The sequence below is a fragment of the Pteropus vampyrus genome, unplaced genomic scaffold (genome assembly GCF_000151845.1).
Source record: "Pteropus vampyrus isolate Shadow unplaced genomic scaffold, Pvam_2.0 Scaffold19, whole genome shotgun sequence".
Taxonomy (NCBI): domain Eukaryota; kingdom Metazoa; phylum Chordata; class Mammalia; order Chiroptera; family Pteropodidae; genus Pteropus; species Pteropus vampyrus.
Window position 1 is genome coordinate 319528 of NW_011888800.1, and position 18942 is coordinate 338469.

General features: G+C 35.5%; 1 protein-coding gene and 2 pseudogenes across 1 annotated transcript; 2 read left to right on the forward strand and 1 right to left on the reverse strand.

The window, feature by feature from the left end:
• Positions 1-3958: 3958 nt before the first annotated feature.
• Positions 3959-16943, forward strand: EMC7 (ER membrane protein complex subunit 7). The gene is made up of 5 exons (XM_011354859.2): positions 3959-4284; positions 8174-8293; positions 11575-11713; positions 13054-13134; positions 15358-16943. Exons 1-5 carry the CDS (start codon positions 4052-4054, stop codon positions 15508-15510), a joined length of 726 nt encoding a protein of 241 aa, XP_011353161.1. The 5' UTR covers positions 3959-4051; the 3' UTR covers positions 15511-16943.
• On the forward strand, positions 6592-6707 carry LOC111736380 (annotated as a pseudogene).
• Positions 7545-7663, reverse strand: LOC111736437 (annotated as a pseudogene).
• Positions 16944-18942: the final 1999 nt, after the last annotated feature.

Genomic DNA, 18942 nt, shown 5'->3' on the forward strand with positions numbered 1-18942 from the left:
ATGAGAGAAAAACAAATTCAAACCACAATGAAATACTGCTTTTCACCCGTTAGGATGGCTATTATAAAAACAAACAAACAGAAAACAATTGTTGGTGAGGATGTGGAGACACTGGAACCCTCGTACATTGCTTGTAATGTAAAATGGTGCTGCTGCTGTGGAAAACAGGAGCGATTGCTCAAAGAATTAAATAGTATTACATAAGATCCAGCAATCCCACTTCTGGGTATATACTCAAGAAAAGTGAAAGCAGAGTTTTGAACAGATATTTATATTCCCATGTTCATAGCAGTACTAGTCACAATAGCCAAAAGATGGAAGCAACACAAATGTCCACAGACTGATGAATGGATTAAAAAAAATGTATGTACACACAGTGGAATACTATTCAGTCTTAAAAAGGAAGAAAATTGTGACACATGCTACTACGACAGGGATGGACTTTGAGGACATTATACTAAGTAAAATAAGCCAGTTAAAAAAGACACATACTGTATGATTCTACTTATATGAACTATCTAGAGTAGTCAAATTCATAGAAACTGGTGTTTCCCAGGGCCTGGGGGCAGGGAGAAAAGGGGAGTTATTTAAAGGGTATGGAGTTTCGGTTTTACAAGATGAAAAAGTTCTGGAGATTGGTTGTACAACAATATGTGAATATACTTAATACTACTTAACTGTACACCAAGAAAATGGTTAACATGATAAATTTTATGTTATGTGTATTTTACTACAATTTTTAAAAAAGGACAGTAAGATTCAGATCAAGACATGAAGACGATCCTGCTTTTAGACTTACGCACAGATGTAAATAGAGAGGTGATGCTCTACATAGGCTGGCATGTAAGGCAGTCAACATAGGGATGGCGCAAAGAGGTCTTAGGAATGCCTTGTATGAAGTTGGAGTTCTAATACTACTGTGATTTTCAGGATCTGTGACTGATCTTAAAGCCAGTCCTTTAGCTCAGTGGTCCCCAACCTTTTTGGCACCAGAAACTGGTGCTCCTGTGAGAATGCCCGATGATCTGAGGTGGAGCTGAGGCAGTGATGCTAGTGCTGGGGAGCTGTTGCAAATACAGGTGAAGCTTTGCTCGCTCACCTGCCACTCAACTCACCTGCTGTGCGGCCCAGTTCCTAACAGCCCGGGGATTGGGGACCCCTGCTTTAGCCTTCTTGTACTATAGTCACAAGCCAGGGAGAAGCTGATTCCACCAGTCCAGGAGAGACCAAAAGCACAGAGGATAGTTAGTGTTATAGAACTCCTTCATTCTAACACTTTGGCTTCTTATTCACTATTGTTCAAATATAGTAACTAACAATATTTATATTTTAGTGTTTATAAAGCATTTTTGCTAGAATATCTTGGGATATTTAGAATTTTGCCTCATCAAAGATTATTGTTTCCTCCTCATGTTTATAAGTTGTTTAGCATATCTTCACATTTCTCAAATTTCTTTTGCCTAGATTTTTCACAGAATTTGGTGGAATTGTTGATAACAGAATAAAATTAATTAAGTAAAATCTTTCCACTGTAATTTCTTTTTGCAGGTAATTAAGGCAAATTAGATGCCTCCTGTACTCCCTTTGAGAACAGTGAATGACACGTCCCATTTCAGAAGACTTCTAAAGCCAAACCTGGGGTCCTAGTGGATGATAGACGTTTTTAAATATTAAGGGAATTGGCTCCAGTTTATTTGAGTGAAAAAGATTAACTAATCTACTTGAAGTAAATGAGGTTTGAAAATTCAAAGGGCAAAATTCACTTCAAGTAAAGAGCAGGGTACTTGGGGATTAGCACAGCTGAAGTTTCCTAAGCATTCTGCTGGTATTACAGGCAGGCATGCCTTGTTTTATTGTGCTTTCCTTTATTGCGCTTCATAGATGTTATAATTTTTACAAGGTGAAGGCAAGACTGTCCACCAGCAAAAAGATTTTGACTCACTGTATTGCAATACTCGCTTTATTTTGGTGGTCTGAAACTGAACTTATAATATCTCCGAGGCATGCCAGTACTCTATTTTTAAAAAAACACACCTATTGATTTAATGTAAGAAGAGTATGACCCTCATTACTTTGTAGCTGCACCTTATAATCAGCTGTTTCTTCAATGACAGCTAACATATGAAGAAGTTTGAAAACACTGTGACACAGATGTTGACAAGCAGAATACTGAGATGGAAGACTAAAACCATCATCAAAGATTGCCACTTTAAGTGATCTTTAAAACTCTTGAAAAAGATGGCAACTGTTTTTTGGCTGATTAAGTTTTAAGAGTTCAAAGTAAGTTCTGTTATATATTTTTAGCAATTTTAACTGCTCCCTTTATTTTTAAAAATGGCTTTATATTTTTATTATTTATATTTATAAAGCTATTGCAAAAATCAGTAAAGATGATAAAGAAAATAAACATTAGCTGTAAAACCCAGAGTTAACCTCTGTTGGTATAATTCAACATTTATAAAAATTCCTTGTGTGTTTTTGAGTGTAGTCTCTGTCCCTATCCTGGTTCACCCCCTTGTGGCCATGATATGAAGAAGCCAAGAGCCAGGCAGCAAAAAAAGGAACAGAGAAAAGCAAAGGGCCTGGATAATAAATTGATCGCCTCTCACTTTAAAGGTATTTTCCATAATTAAGATAAGTAGGTCTGCTTGAAATCTATATGGGTCAGGGCCTTGGTAGGAAATTGATAGAAGACTTGAAAGGGTGATTGTAAATTATCCTTTCATTAAACTTTCTCAGAAGTATGGACAGTGGTAAGGGAAACTGAAAGGGATGTCCTAATGATATCTCCTATTGGCTGAATTCAACTGGAAGCACCCAGAGGACAAAGAAGCCAAGTTTTTGCAATCTTTCAAGGACCAGCCTTCCAGGCCCAAAGTAGAGTGAAGGGTAAAAGTAGACCTGGCTGGGCAAACAGAGCAAGTCCAGTACAAGATCTTTCTAAAATATTCCATTACAATTATAGTTTCTTTTATAAAGCATGAGTCCGAGGGCTACATTCTGGAATAACTCTTGTATAATTTGGCATTAAATATCTATGCATTTCTTGTGGTCTACCTGGAAAAAAAGAGATAGCAGAATTTCATACTACCTGAAAACATTATTTAGGCTCTCTCCTCCATCTAATGACTGTGGAGGTATAAACCTGGTATTTGAAGGGTTCAAACCATTGGATGCTTTTGTATTAGAGTGACAGTAAGGTAAGGGAAGAAATAGAAAGTCTGCAATGGAGATACAGAGAGCTCAGTCGCTGTTTGCTGCTCATCCTCTTCCACCCTTTGCCTCACATAAAAAGTAAACGTTCCAGCTCCTATCTGGGGTATTAAGACCAACACTGATTATCTATTAGTCAAACTGAACATGTGTCTAAGACACTAGCAAATCACAATCTCACACACACACACACACACACACACACACAAAATGTGAGAGAAAATCAGAAAATTTGGGGATGAAGCTATTTTTTATTTTAGCATTTTTGTAAATTTCGTATCATTTTAGAAAAGTGCTGGGGAGCTGTTGCAAATACTTTTCACCAGAAGCCACCCTTAGTAAATAGTTTACGTATTTTTCCAGCTATTTTCCATGCAGAGACATTATTTCCTTTGAACACACCAACAGGGGCTTTTTCATCTCATTCGTCTTGGGGAATCTGTTTTTTTAAATGCTGTCTTCTGAACCTATTCCTGCAGATACTCGTCTCTTTCAGTCTTATCTTTCACTCAGATGAGGTACACGATCTCCGTGGTTGCCACAGCAACACATATTTCACCACTTTCGCTTTGTGGTTGGCCGCTTTCACTCGACCTGCCCCTCAAGACCCGTTTCCAAACCCGAACCCGGGGCATTTCCGCGTTTTTGCCGCCTCATTGCCGCCTCGCCGCACGTCGATTGGCCAAAGATTCCCATCCCTGGTTTGAGCTCATAGCGCGCGCCAGAACCCGGCGCGTAGTGATGACGACATCGGCTGCCGCCGGCGGCGGCGGCGGCAGCACCTGGGAGACGGGGAGGGCTTCCGGGACTGCGGGCCGGACCGCTGAGAGCTGCTGTCATGGCGGCTGCTCTGTGGGGTTTCATCTATGTCCTTCTGCTGCTACTAGCAGGAGATGCCCAGAGCTCGGAGGTGCCCGGGGCTTCTGCCGAAGGGTCGGGAGGGATTGGGGTGGGCATAGGAGATCGCTTCAAGATCGAAGGGCGTGCGGTTGTTCCAGGGGTGAAGCCCCAGGACTGGATCTCCGCGGCCCGAGTGCTAGTAGACGGAGAAGAGCACGTCGGCTTCCTTAAGTGAGCATCCTGAGGGCGGCGGGAGAGGTTAGGATGGAAGCCAGAGGGGAATTCCTTCTGGGAGAGCTAAGTGTCAAGACATGACGACGTAGCTGTCGGAGGGTGAAGGGGCAGGCGCCGCTAGCGGTCTGTGCCGGGAGACCTTGGGAGGTAGTTGGACTCTCTCCTTCCCAGTCCCGTACCTCAGAAATGAGGACGGCGGGTGCTTGCCCCAGGGCCGGAGCGGAAGGTTCAGTTATCTTCAACTGTATTTTGGCCCTGTATGGGGATGACCACTTCTGGGCCCTGGGGACAGGTGGACCCCTATTTGTCTCTTGCCGAATGCTTTCCTTTGCATCTCATCTGGTTTCCTTGGAATCTGGCCGTTTTTTGCATTTATTTCAGTCTTCTAGTAGTTTGATGTTGTGTAGAAAGATGCTAAGCAAGTGGGAATTCTCAAAGCCCAAAGGGCTTCTGGTGATGACATAGATTGGGAGGCTAATTTTGCTGCTTCTGAAGTTAATGGGCCCTGAAGTCCCTAATCAAAGCACCTTTTTTGTCTGGAGGTGGGATTGTTGTTCTTTTTTACACTTGAATTCATCAGGGGATTTGCAATATCACACTAGGCATTTATGTGAGACTAGGATTTTTTCTATATTGCTTCTGTCCTTTCTAGCAATGAATAGAAATAGGATTTCAGCATATATTAAAAGACCTGTTGAATTTATTAGCAGTCTCGTTTTGCAGCAGCTTGCTTTTTCAAATGTCTGGGCACAATTATGATATTTTAAATCTTTCAGTTGCTGCTTGGAAAGTCAAACTGCGAACTGAAAGAAAATATTTAGGAAAGGAAGTGTTTCTGTGGAGGATTTGTACACCAGTAAGTGGTATCTGAAAACCAGACAACTTAAATGTGTACATTTAATTCTAAATATGATTTGCAAATATTCATATCGCCCAGGTACCTTCGAATGGAAATATTAACAGATTAATAAATGTGAAAAAGCTTACAACCATTATTTTAATGCTATGTGTCATTAAAAATCTGGCATTTGGGCATTCTTTAGGGTCCACCCTAATTAATGTTTTAATGATAAAGCTGTCATTTAGCTTTGAAAAGTTAGCCTGAATTGAACATTTGATCTCTCTTTCTGCAGTATACAATTCTTTTAAAAAGCACTTATGTCTTTTATTTTAAAATAGTATATAAGTAATATTATTGAAGAGACTATAAATAAGAAAGTAGAGCTAACTCTTAATATTTTATTGTATCTTTTTTAGCCTTTTTGGAATCACATGATGTGTATTTTTAATAGTAAAATACAATATATAATACTTTGTAACTCGCTTTTTTTTTTTGCTTGATTTTTTTGTGAGCAGCTTCTGATACCATTTCATATTTCTTCATTTGTGTGTAGAAAAGTTGATTAAGAATTAATATAAGGAGCTCTTATGGTGGCAAACTTGTTGGAAGAGGGATAGGTAATTTGTCTTTTTACATATTATGCATAACTAGCATGCAATTTTGACTTGCTTATAGAAATGAAAGTTTTGACTGAGGACTTCCTATGTCACTTTTTGCTTTTATCACTGTTATGTAAATAATAATTTAACCAGTCCTCTGTTTTGGAATATTTAGATAGTTTTCAATTTTCTAAAATAGTAAGATTATGTACTATACTTGTTTGAAGTTTTTATTATGAAAAATTACAGGCATACACTAAAATAAACTGAATAGCTTAGTGAATCCTTAGGTACCCATCACAATCTACTGCTTCATGTCTCCTCTGCACATCATTTTTTTTTCTGGAAAATTTAAAAATGATCCTAGACGTAATATGATTTCACTTATAAAAGCATTATCTTCTATCTTTTTTTGTAAATTATTATGTAAAGATAAGGCCTTAAATAAATAACACAATACTGTTATTGGGTCAACAAAATTAGTAATGTTCCCTCACTTATCTTAAAAATGCTTTTATGTAATTATTCTTTCAAATCAGGATCTAACCTTTAATACTGTACAAGGCTTACATATTGTAGAGTACATTTTTAAAGCTAAGTTTTAAAATTTTATTATAAAATTTATGTGTTATCTTTCTAAAGTAAAATATATGCCTTATGATAATGTATCTATTCACTTTTTCTTTAGGTAGTTCTGCTATTATTTGTGTTACACAGCCATTAGTTTAATTCTTTTTTTTTCTGTATCTAGAAAAATGTTTTGAAATTTATTCAGTTAGAGTTCTGTCAAGAAACAGGAGGACGTGGTTCCACAGTGTAGCAATTAGCACGTCTGCTTTACACGCAGAAGGTCCACGGTCCATGATCTATGGCCATGCTACCCTGAACAAGCCCAATGTCTGATCTCGGAAGCTAAGCAGGGTCAGGCCTGGTTAGTACTTGGATGGGAGACCACCTAGGAAGACCAGGTGCTGTAGGCATAAATAAAATAAAAATAAAAATAAATAAATAAATAAATAAATAACAGGGGATATGCTCAGATTAGAATAATTAAAGAATAGTTTAATGAAAGCATTAACAGTATAGTCATGGTATAGAGAAACAACCAGATTGCACAGTCCCCTAGAGTTTACAAGCTCAAGGCTATTATCACCTCTAAGTCTGAAGAGAGGAAGAGAAGTAAAGATTACTAGAATGTAGGAGGAAGAAAGACTTCCTAGAGAGGATCTGTGTCCCTTGACACTGATACAGCCAGTTAGAGGTGGCTTCTCAGGGAGAGAACTGATGGGCGGAGGAGGGACGTAAAATGTACTAAGCTCATTTTCTTCCCTTCCTCTGGTGTGGAGAGAGAAGTGTGAAGAGTGGATCTGAAGGGCAAATGCAAGCCATCAGCTCAGGAATAAGTTAACTCAGTGTTTACATTTCAGTTGTTATAGTTTAGTGTGTTCTTTGAAGGAGCAAGGAACACCTCTTTCTTTTTGGTAAATTTTGTGGCTGTGGCAGAATCAATTATTCCTTTAACTATGAGAGAACCTAATGATTTAAGAAATGTTATTTTAAAATATTATCATTCTAGGAATTTTCTGATAAAGTTGATTCTTTTAGAATCATTTGTTTTCCTGAAACAACCTTTTTTTTTTCTCAGAATGGCAGTTTCTCATTATCAGAACAAATTAATTTTGATCTTGAATATGAAATTATCATGGGATGGTTTTCATTCTTTTCTTTTTTTTTTTTTAGGCGAGGCAACTCTTGGTTGACCTCACAGATTGCAAGGACCTTGTCAGTTTACAATCCGTTATTTTTTAATTTTTTTATGCCTACAGCACCTGGTCTTCCGAGGTGGTCTCCCATCCAAGTACTAACCAGGCCTGACCCTACTTAGCTTCCAAGATCAGACTGGATTGAGCTTTTTCAGGGTAGCATGGCCGTAGACTTGATGGGATGGTTTTCTAACCCACATTTAGAAGAAACCAGGAAAAGGGGGATGGTTTTGACTATAAAAACAGAAAGAAAGAAAAACAACAAAATGCAAATTAAAACTAGGGGAAAAAAGCCATTTTAATTAAATTGTTGGAAAGGGTTAGCAAAATTGGACCTACTAATCATGTAGTAGTAATGTGTATCAATAGTTTCCCTTGAATGAAGACAGCTTCAGAATAGGAACTATGCTTTAGTTTCCTGTTATCTCTATCGAAGAATAGAAGTACTTTCTATGTCAGGGTTCTCTGCTGCTGTGAAATGTCTGGGGTATTTTCAGAACCCATTCAGTGTAATTATGGAAGTTGAAATATGGAGCAACTCTTGCTAGTTTTGGAGTTTTGTTTTTCTGTTTGCTCTGAATGTCATTCTTGGGGGAGTTGATTTGGGAGTTAAATTATTTAAAACATAAGAAAAGGATAAGCTGTTGATCAGAAGTGACTAAATATGATTTTCATTTTTCCAGGACAGATGGGAGTTTCGTGGTTCATGATATACCTTCTGGATCTTATGTAGTGGAAGTTATATCTCCAGCTTATAGGTTTGATCCTGTCAGAGTGGATATCACTTCAAAAGGAAAAATGAGGTGAGGGCAAATGATTTAATCTTTTACCAAAGTCTAGGCTATTGGAATACCTCATTATATATCCATCTTAGATTTATAGTTAAGGTTGACAAGTTTTTTATTTAAATTACAGGTATTCCTTAAAACATTTAAAACATCCTTTATTATTTTAATCTGAGCATTGATAATATTATAAAGTTGAAATTCGTCCTGCTCTGACTTAAAATTTATTTTAAAGCTCCTAATATGATTATATAGATAAGAGTAAGATACAGAAGCAGAAGTACTGAAGTAACTGAAATGTGATTATTAAGTTGGAAATAATCTAACTTTTATAAATTGGAAATGTTATTTGTTACTTGTTTTTCATTGGGATATTTTGATAGTAACTATTAGATAGTACGTTGATATGGAAATTTCTGTAGTTCTTCCTGTCTGGAGTATTTAATATGTAATGGAAACTTAGTACTTCTTGGGAATACAACAGATTACATCATGAGGATCATGATAAGAAAAAGAAAAGCACAGTATTAGAGGCTGGCAGACTAGGAAAAAATTTCAGGGTTTCTAAGTACATGAACACGTGCTTTGAAGTTCAAGTGAAAAGAATTTTGGACTAATTCAGGCTGGGAGTATAGAATACTATAAACCTATTTTCAGTTAAGAGTCACTTGTGTTGATGTCCACAATATTCAGATTCAGCCTTCTGTTATAACCCCCAATTTATTTATTTGTTTATTTTTTTATTGTCTCCTGCCAATAGTATTCTCTTTGGTCTGATCTAATCAGGAAGTAATGAAGCAATTTTATTTATTTGTTTTTTCCTAACTTTACTGAGGTATAGTTAACAAAAATGAAAGTTTTAAATGATAATATATTTTCTTTGTTTGAGCTATCACAGAATTATTCCATGTTGCTATAATAAAGCATGGGTCATGCAAAGGCAAAAATAGTTTTGGGGTTGTAGGAGCTGTATTTTATCACTGACCTTTTTGGTATGTGCCAAGTCTATGTAGGTTGATTTGTAAAATACCCCAAATTGAGCTGACATAATAGAGATTTGTTCAGTTAGTACTACAATATTTACAGTTGTATTAGTGTTGACTCCTAAAATGTTTTCCTTTTTTCTTTGCTTTTTTTTTCATTAGAAGTTTTTAAAGTATAATATGTAAATATGCTGTAATTCAAATAGAGTAACACATAGAGCTGTCTCATCCTTTATATCAGCTGTATATTAGTTGATTGATGGCTTTACCATCATTTTTTAAGCAGTTCCTACTAATGGACAAGTAGGCTTTTCTTTCTCCTCTTTTAGTGTGTATAGTGACTGGAGACAATTATTCTATAGTAATTTAAATTCTTAATATTATCATGAAACCAATGCCATGATGTCACTAAAAATACATTCTTTAGAAACAAATTACTTTTCCCTTCTTTTTGAAATTCAGTTCTTGTCTTAGATTGTTCTACTTTGTCTCAAAACTGTTAGCTATTTAGAGCAAGGGTGAAGCTAGAATTGAAGGTAATACCTTGTAAATATGCTTATGAATATTCTTGGATGGAATAAATAAATCGTTTCAAAGTAGGTGAACCTCATTAAGTATCAACTTTCTCATGTCTTTTTAGAGGCATAAAGTTTTATGGGATAGAATGAGAGTTATTAAAAGGGGATACTTGTCTATTAAAAACTAATTCATTTTTATTTTTTATCTGTTTGAATTTTGAATAAAGTAGTCTAAGCAAATAGAAATATTTTCCTAAATATAAAGTTTTATTTGCTTTTTTACCTTGGGTAAAGTGTGCTTCCTGCTTTAGCATTTAAGGATCGGTTACAGCACTGGGATTTATATTCTCATATTCATTTCCTTTTAAATGAATAGTTTCAAAAAAAAAAGAGAAGCAAATCCTCAAAGGATAAACTAGAAACCACCTTCCCACCTGGAGGTTTTAATGTTCTGTATACAAAAGGCTTAGATTTTATTAGTGTGCAGGTAGGAGGCAAATCTTGTGTTTGCTTGGCATCAGAATTAGATCTAAGACGTGGTTCCCCTATTGACCCTTGTTACTAAAATCCAAAAGACTAGACTCCCAGTTCAGCCCTTGTTTTGGAGTGGGGGAAAGTCTCTCCTGAACACTGTTAGTCACAGTCCTACCCACATTGAAATTTGGGGTTAAATTTATTACTTCCTTCATGATCCAGAAACTTCCAAGCTGAGCAATTAATAAGATGGTCATTGTTCATAAACCTGGACTCTTGGCAGAGGCAAATGCATAACCTTTCTGGAGGGAGATAACTCTCTGTCCAGGCATACACATAACTAAAGTCTACTTAACTTATACCCAAGAAAACAATATGTATTGAGTTAACAGATGAATCAGACCTCCAGGAACTTTAGATAGTAGAATTTTTAGGTATAGACTATAAAATAGATTGATATATTTAAAATGCTTAAAGAACTAGAAGAACTTTCTGCCATAGGAAATAAGATAACTACCAAAATAGACTACAGATATTTAAAAAAATACAATAGAGCTTCTACAATAAATATAGGCATTGGAATACAAAACTTAATGGATGTATTAATGGTGAATTGAAAGATAAATCAGAAAAAATTATCCATAATAAAATACAGAAAAAGGAATGGTTACTGTCAAAATGAGAATTTAACAAGATGTTGAGTAAAATATGAAAAGGCCTAACACATGTCTAATAGAAGATCAGAAGGAAATGATAGAGATAATAGGGGAGGCAGTTTTCAAATAGGGGAGGCAATAAGCTGGAATATGTGTGAACATGGATGAGAGAGTTTTGACTAAAATTAGTGGCCTTTCTGGTAAAAATATAGTGTTATATATTGCCCTGTTGTGGGACTTCTTTACATCATAAAATTTTCCTGCCTTGAGAATTGAGTGGACCCAATAGCGCATATCTCAGATAATAAAAAAATCAAAGGCAGCATTTTGGTATATTTCTAATAAAATTTATTATTAGATACAATCAATGAGCTTTGAAGCTGAGAGGAGTCTAAAAGAACTTTTGGTATAACCAAAGAAGTTAAGAACCAGTCCAACCCCATAGTCTTAGGTAATTACGGAGCTACAACTAGAAACTAGGTCTTTTTATTCCAAGTCTTGTGTTGTTTCTGTACATTTTACTAAATATTTTTAAATATATAGATAAAGCTATTTTGATAGATTTCTAAGATCAAAAGTTTAGATACCAAAGTATTTGGAAGAAGCTAAAGGTAATTATAAGGCTTTGCTAATACATTAATGATGCTTTTTTCGTGTTGCTTTATCAGAGCAAGATATGTGAATTACATCAAAACATCAGAAGTGGTCAGACTGCCCTATCCTCTCCAAATGAAATCTTCAGGTCCACCTTCTTACTTTATTAAAAGGGAATCATGGGGCTGGACAGACTTTCTGATGAACCCAATGGTATGTATCAGGCTACAATAAAATATCTTTACTAATCTCTAATTTGTTTCTAGGCAGTCAAAAATGTCTAATTCCTGTGAGATAGAAAACAGAAGTTATATTGTTGGAAGGATAATTGTGAATAATTTTTGGTTTTCAGGAAAATAGTGGTGTGGGGAATATATAATGAAAAGAATATAGTGAGAATTGCATGGTAAATTTGGTGTTGAAATATGCAGTGGAAATTGTATAAATATTTGTGATGAAACTTTATAAAATTCAAATAGAGTAAGAATATGTGGTAAGTCACCATGGAGTTGTTGCCTCTTTCATACTACCTGTGTATTAGTACATTGATGAATTTGCCATCATTTATTAACTAGCCTCTGTTGATGATATAAGTAAGGTTTTTTCTTTTTTTTTTTTTTGGTTGGGCGGGGCATGTGTAGTGAGCAGAGGAGTTACTCTGTGGTAATTTAAGTATTTGGTGTTACCATGAACTGATGTGATGCCATCCACTAATTAAAAAAAACAGTAATAGAATACATTCTTTAGAAACAAATTGACGTGTTTTTTTTGCGGGGGCTGGGGGGAGGCTATTTTGGAAAGTTGAATTATTGCGTTAGAATTGTCTAAGTTGATTATATTCCTTGCTGATAGCTATTTAGATCACAAAAAGGAATTTTGGGGGCTATACATCTCTCTAGAGAGGAATAAATTAGTACCTAAATCTTCTATCAGGGATTAAGAAGCAGGAGGGTAGAGTGGATAGGAGAAATCAGCAATGAGACTCCAAAACTTACTAAGAAACATCTCTCTTGTTCTCATTACTGAAATTCCATGGAAGCATATCCAAGGCTCTAAGCTTCTAGGTCAGTTTTTGAAACTGATCTGCTAAAGTAGTTGCCTTTTATTATAGGTTCCAGAGGATATACATTAACAAGAGGGCCAATACAGTGTTTTCTCCAAGAACTACAAAGTCATTTGGAAAGAGCAGCCCAGCTGGCCATCAGAATCACCAACCCCAGTACCAGAATATAGACTGAAGAAGTGAATAGATAGAACTGTTTGCAAACTCTTTGTGTTAAATAAAACTGTAAACTGAGAAAATGATAGGCGGCACAAATATAAAGTGAGGTGTCTATAAAATCCAAACATGTATAGATAAGGCTCTTATATTCTGTAATGGTCAGACATTGCGGGGTACCTTGCTGTCAGCAGGTCTGGCTAGAATTGAAGTGGTTGCTACTAGTTTTATTCTATATACATTTCAATCTTGAATTTTATCACTGGTTGCTAAGTGTAGATTTTGCTGTACTGTTAAGTGGGAAAAAACGTTTTCCAAATTTTTTCATCTACAGGTTATGATGATGGTTCTTCCATTGTTGATATTTGTGCTTCTGCCCAAAGTGGTCAACACAAGTGACCCTGACATGAGACGGGTAAGATGAATGCCCACCTGTGGATTTTTGAACCATATTCTGATGCCTGGTCTGTCCATTGTGGCTGGACAGCTTGGGTCTTTTCAGCTTTATCCTAATTCCTAAGCCAAATTCATCTAGAGGTTATGTTAGCAGAGTATTATATTCCTGGCACTTAGTCATTTCCGTTGGACCAGAAAAATTCAGTTGATTTTGCTTGATAAAGGCCTGGGTCTCTTCACATAACTACAGCATTCTATGTAGTACCAGCCTCTCTGTGTGTCACTTGTTAAATAGTTGAAATGCATAATAGTCCTAGTACACTAACTCAAATATTTTGCAAAATGATAGCTTCCTATAATCTATCTTACTTTATAAAACTCTTCAGAGTACATGTTTTATTTATGTGTTCAGACACACAAAATAAATTTGGAAAGATAAGGGATAAAGATAGAAGTTTTCACACTCTGTACCACAAAACCATACTGGTTTGGGAATGGGGAGAGGAGTTGCCAAGTAGATGTTTCAAATTTAGTTTCACCGTTTTGTCTCTTTCAAGTATAGGCTTTTTTATAAAATTTTCAGTTTTTTAAAGTCCATTCTCCCACCCAAAAACCATCAACAAATATCTTGAGTTCTAAGTTTTTCTATTGTATTTAATATATTGATGTGTTGACATCTTATTCATTGCTATAAAAACATTTATTAATTGGTTTCTAGGTCCTCGGTACTAGGGAATACACAAATGAATTATGTGTCATCCCTGTCATCAACAAACTCATAATTTAGTTAAAAGTAGGAAATAGAATGGATTTATAAAAAACTTTTCTTGCCTTCAGGGGATTTTGTGTGTGTGTGTGTGTGTGTGTGTGTGTGTGAGAGAGAGAGAGAGAGAGAGAGAGAGAGAGAGAGAGAGAGAGAGAGAGAGTGTGTGAGTAATGGGAAAATAAGATATACATAAAATAAACGTTTGCTGAGGTAGTTGGTGATTAAGTTCTGTAGAAGGTAAGGCATTTTATTCTAAGCCACAATGGCAGAAAAAGCTTCATGGAAAAAGAAAGCTTTTTGATGTTTCAAAGTATTATTGCTAAATTTGGCACTTCTGCTTCTGTGTTGGCCACGCGATATACATCCTGTGCAATCCTTGTATCTGTTAAGCCAATTATCTCTCTATGACATCAACAGAAGGCAACAACAGAAGTCACATTGGATTAAAAAGTTAATTACTTGCAAAGTGCTTTGCACATGGTAAGCAATACAAAGTTGTTTTTTCAAGAGCTTCAGAATTGAACAGATTCAAAAATAAAGTTGATATATTTTTGCAAGGACTCAAGACCTATTACCATATACATTTAATTCTTAATTATTAAGGCACATTAACATATTTGATTTACGTTTATAATGTTTCTTTCCTTGGCCTTTTTTTGTAAAAGCACTTTCTCTTTGAATATCCATGTATTAACTCTACCTTTAGGGGGAGAGACCAAGAAAATATCCGATTGTTATTCCATTTTAAATGATAGATAATATAGTATTTGCTATTTTTTTCGTATCTAAAGTAATACACTTTTAAGTTCACTTTTGGAATGTCGCATAAAATTCAAATGAATTAGGTATTAACATGGTCGAAAGTAGAACAGCACTTTATAGATTATTGGCTGAATAAAAGAGACGAAAAAAACCTCAAAAAAAAAAGTGCCACATCTTTTTCCTGTCCTGCCAGCGACTTGTTAGTAACATTTGTGTTGCTTGCTTTAGATGCTGAAATTGAAGTCACCCAAGTCATATAGCATAGATTTTATTTCTAAGGGTCTTGGGAATAAAGTCTTAGAAATACTGCAGTTATCTTCCAGACTTTTCTGATACCTTGATATTCTGGTGATATGCATCTAAAGGAAGCATGAGTTTAAAAAAAAAAAACACTCCTTAAAATGATAAGAAAGCATTTTAATCAGAAACATAAGGTGGTGGGAATGTGATCTCATATGTTCATCATCCAAGAAAATGCCTTTTATAAAAACATAAAGTGAATCAAACCCCAGGCAAACACTTATTGGGCATTTACTAAGGACTGAAGGTATTAAACATGGTTCCTTAAGCACTGTTGGGTATGGCATTGTGTCATTCCATAGAACCAGCGCCTTTTACTTGTGCTGTTTCTCTCTTTCCTGAATAGAAGTGCTAGTTGTTCAGTGGCTCAGGATCCCGGTGCCTTTCTTATCATTGTGCTTTGTCTTCCTGCAGGAGATGGAGCAGTCAATGAATATGCTGAATTCCAACCATGAATTGCCTGATGTTTCTGAATTCATGACAAGACTCTTCTCCTCAAAATCATCTGGCAAGTCTAGCAGCGGGAGCAGTAAAACAGGCAAAAGCGGGGCTGGTAAAAGAAGGTAGTTGGGTGGTCCAGAGCTGGCAGTTGCACAAACACAGCAGCACTGGGTGGCATCCAAGTCTTAAGAGAAAACCATGTGAAGCAACTACTGTAAACTCGAGTCATCCTTAAAGTTGATCTCTCATAACCGTTGTGTGTGGTAACTCCTTAGTACCTGTTTTGTACTTGGTACACAAGAAGACCCAGCTTTCATCCTTTGTCTGTATGAGGTCAATATTGATGTCACTGAATTAATTGCAGTGTCCTGTAGAAAATGACATTAATAAATTATATGAAGAACTATACATTATGTATATTAAAATGTCTTAATCCAGAGATAAAATTATCTTTTTTTTCCACTTAATGTTTCTTTTATTCCAGACAGTTTTCTTCTACCTTTCATTATCTGAGGCTTGAAATTGACCCTTCCTGTTTAAAAAGAAGTGGTTGATATTTTTAGAGCAGCATGCACCATGGTTTTTTTATATAGCCAGACTTTTCAAAATTCTCAGCCCTGCCTTGCCGTTTAACATACCCTGTTCTTTGATTTAGAACTACATGTTCTTGATGTAGTTTAAATGTTTATTACTACAGTTAGTTCTAGAGTATGGATATATAAATTAGAATAGATGTTATCAATTTTTAAATTTCGGTTACCCATCTATGGTATTCATTATTATCAGCTGTGTACTGTGATTCAAGGTAGGATACAGAGATGGTTAATGGCCAGTGCCTGTCCTCAGTAGAGCTTACTCTGTAGGAAGGAGGCACAAATAATAATAGGGAGTGAATGGCTAGGGGAAGGAAGTACAACAGAAGGAGATGATGATGGAAAGTCAGTCTTAAAGCTCTATGTCATAATATTGGTAGTATCGCACAGGTGACTTTTCAGTTCCCTTACGTCTCCCATCATTCTCAAAATTGCTGGAATATAAATTGCTATTTTCCAATCAGGAGTATCAAAAACTTTATTTCATTAAGTTATAAGAATTTCACACCTTTTCTTACAGGTTGTTTTAATTGGAGAGGAACTCTGAGCCTATAGTATTGCTTCTAGTAGAGAGCTCCTGTCCTTTCCTATGTTTAAGAACTCCCCTATTGCTTTCTTCAGGTTATTAAATCAGCAAAAAACAACAGGAAAAGAATTGGTTCCAAACCTTCTATTTTCTCTTTTGTAGTAAGTGCCAATGTTCATTTTAAAATGAGGTACATAAGTTTTCTTTTAAATAAGTTCCAGTAAAGGACATTTTATTATTTATATCTGTGTGTACTATAACACTGAAGGTACCAAACTGGTTACATTATGAATGGTTAAGGAGATAAACTGGTTAATGTTAGAACTAGGGCTTTTAAAATAGAGTCATTTACTGGGAAAAAAAAAAAAAACGAAATAGTACAACACTAGTTGAGTGAAAGATTTGAAGGAGACAGGATATGGTAAGAGTCATAGTTGCATGACCAGAAGTCATCTTGAAAAATTTCAAAATCTGGATTGTCAAAATTTGCACGTGGAATACCTAATGACCAAGAAATTAGAAAGCACTTCCGAGGAAATTACCATTTCACGTGTTAATTAAGAAACTGCGTGGTTATTTTATATAGATTCTAACGCCATCTGAATATAATATATATCCCTTATATCGCAGAATGTTACTACATCAATTGTATATGAAATTCTTATCTTTGTATAGAACTTTCTTCAAATGCTTAGTGTGCTTACAGGTGCAGAAAGGATTGTATATTATCAGAAAATATAGTGTTCCATGCAGAGAGCCCTTGTTTAGCAGCTTACTTGCTTTGTGACTTGACAAGTCACTTCCTCTCATTAGACCATGTCTTGTTTATTGTTTTTCCTGCATCGAGCATATAGGTACACAATAAATGTTTGTTCAATATGAATAAATAAATGGGCCTCAAGTTTCCTCATCTGTAAATTGAGAGATTTGGATTAAACTTGTAAATTTCTTTTCAGATCTAAATTCCACTATTATTTTTGCCCAGTCCTATTATTGCCTACCCTTAAGAACCATATGTTCAGTCCCAACTTTTCTTACTTCCCTTGAGTTCTTTACACTATTCCCCATTTGGAGACAGAATACTATTTTGTTCTTCTTTAGGGCCTTTGTTAGATTCAGTTTACATTTCCATTTAAAGGTAAGCTTTGTGTTTTAAAATTTTTTACATATAATGTAAATTAAACCTGAGTAGTGACTTCGTGCAAAACAAATCTTTGTTGCCCGTTCTTGCCAGGAAGTCCTGAGTGTCCAGGATGGATCCATAGTACCCAAGTTATAAGCAGTTTTTTAGGAGTTGGAACCTCAGGACTTGCCCAGAGTCTGGTTAACATTTTGAAAAGATTCAGGATTTTATGTAACCTTCCCAGAGCAGTAAAGTATCTTGTTTTTCACTCTCAGGGGAGGGAAGAAGCAACTATTCGGCTTACTTTTCAACAGTTGGAAGAGTTTCAAGATTTCAATGAGGAATGTCAATGATTAAAGAGAGCTTTTTTTATTTAGTCACTCAGACTTTCAAGAATTTTGTTTTTTTTTTTTTTTTTAGTGCTCAACTGAGTATTTTAAATATTTTTATTAAATATCTTTAAAAATTAAAACAAGTATTTTCATTTTGGTTTATTGCCTTCCAGGTCACATATAGACGTATTTTTGCATGTTTACAGTCATGTATCTACAGTTTTGTATTTAAACCAAACAAAAATTCATCCTCTAGTTTCTATTGTATTCCCTGCGGTTAGTGCTGCTAAGCACTAACCGCAGGGAATACAATAGAAACTAGAGGATGAATCTTTTAGTTCAATGAAAGGAGTATGTTGAGACAGGACCTAGTTGTACTATGCTCTTCTTTCAGCACTTTAAATGTGATTATTATTATCATTATATTTTAATTGTGAGGTACATGAGAATATCCAATTGATAAAAGTGTTCTTATTAATCAGGAGAACTTGAAGATAGATTTTGCAAAGTTCACATGTTGCCTATAAGCATTGTTTTAATAGTCTTAAAAAAAGATGAAATATTAAAAGAGCTATTTTAGGAAAACTCTCCCCCAAAATAGCACCAAATATTAGGTTATCTTTTTTCACATAGTAACACAACTAATTTTATTATGGGAACATAGGAGGAACTGAAGCCTTTCACAATAGCTGCAGTCTAGTAGGATTGAGCCAGCCAGGCAATCAAACCTGAGAAGAGAGAGGAGTAAATTAAGGTCAAGTAGTAAACGAGGAATGGGTAGAGCCATAAAAACTAGCCATGCAGAGCATTTCCAATAGAAAACTTTTGAGAAGGCATTTAATTCCACTAAAATTTAATAAGTAATTATTGAAGATTCATTTATATATCTCCTTGGGTAATTTTGAAATCAACTTTCCATAAATATGAATGTAAGTCATTTGTTCTCACTTCTAATGAGCTCCTACTACATATATTTGGACATTT

Excerpts from the sequence above, each read along its gene's own strand:
- EMC7 (XM_011354859.2), top strand. The coding sequence starts at position 4,052 with ATGGCGGCTGCTCTGTGGGGTTTCATCTATGTCCTTCTGCTGCTACTA. Across the intron at positions 4,285-8,173 it reads GAGCACGTCGGCTTCCTTAA|GACAGATGGGAGTTTCGTGG; the intron begins GTGAGCATCCTG and ends TCATTTTTCCAG. Across the intron at positions 8,294-11,574 it reads ACTTCAAAAGGAAAAATGAG|AGCAAGATATGTGAATTACA; the intron begins GTGAGGGCAAAT and ends TTGCTTTATCAG.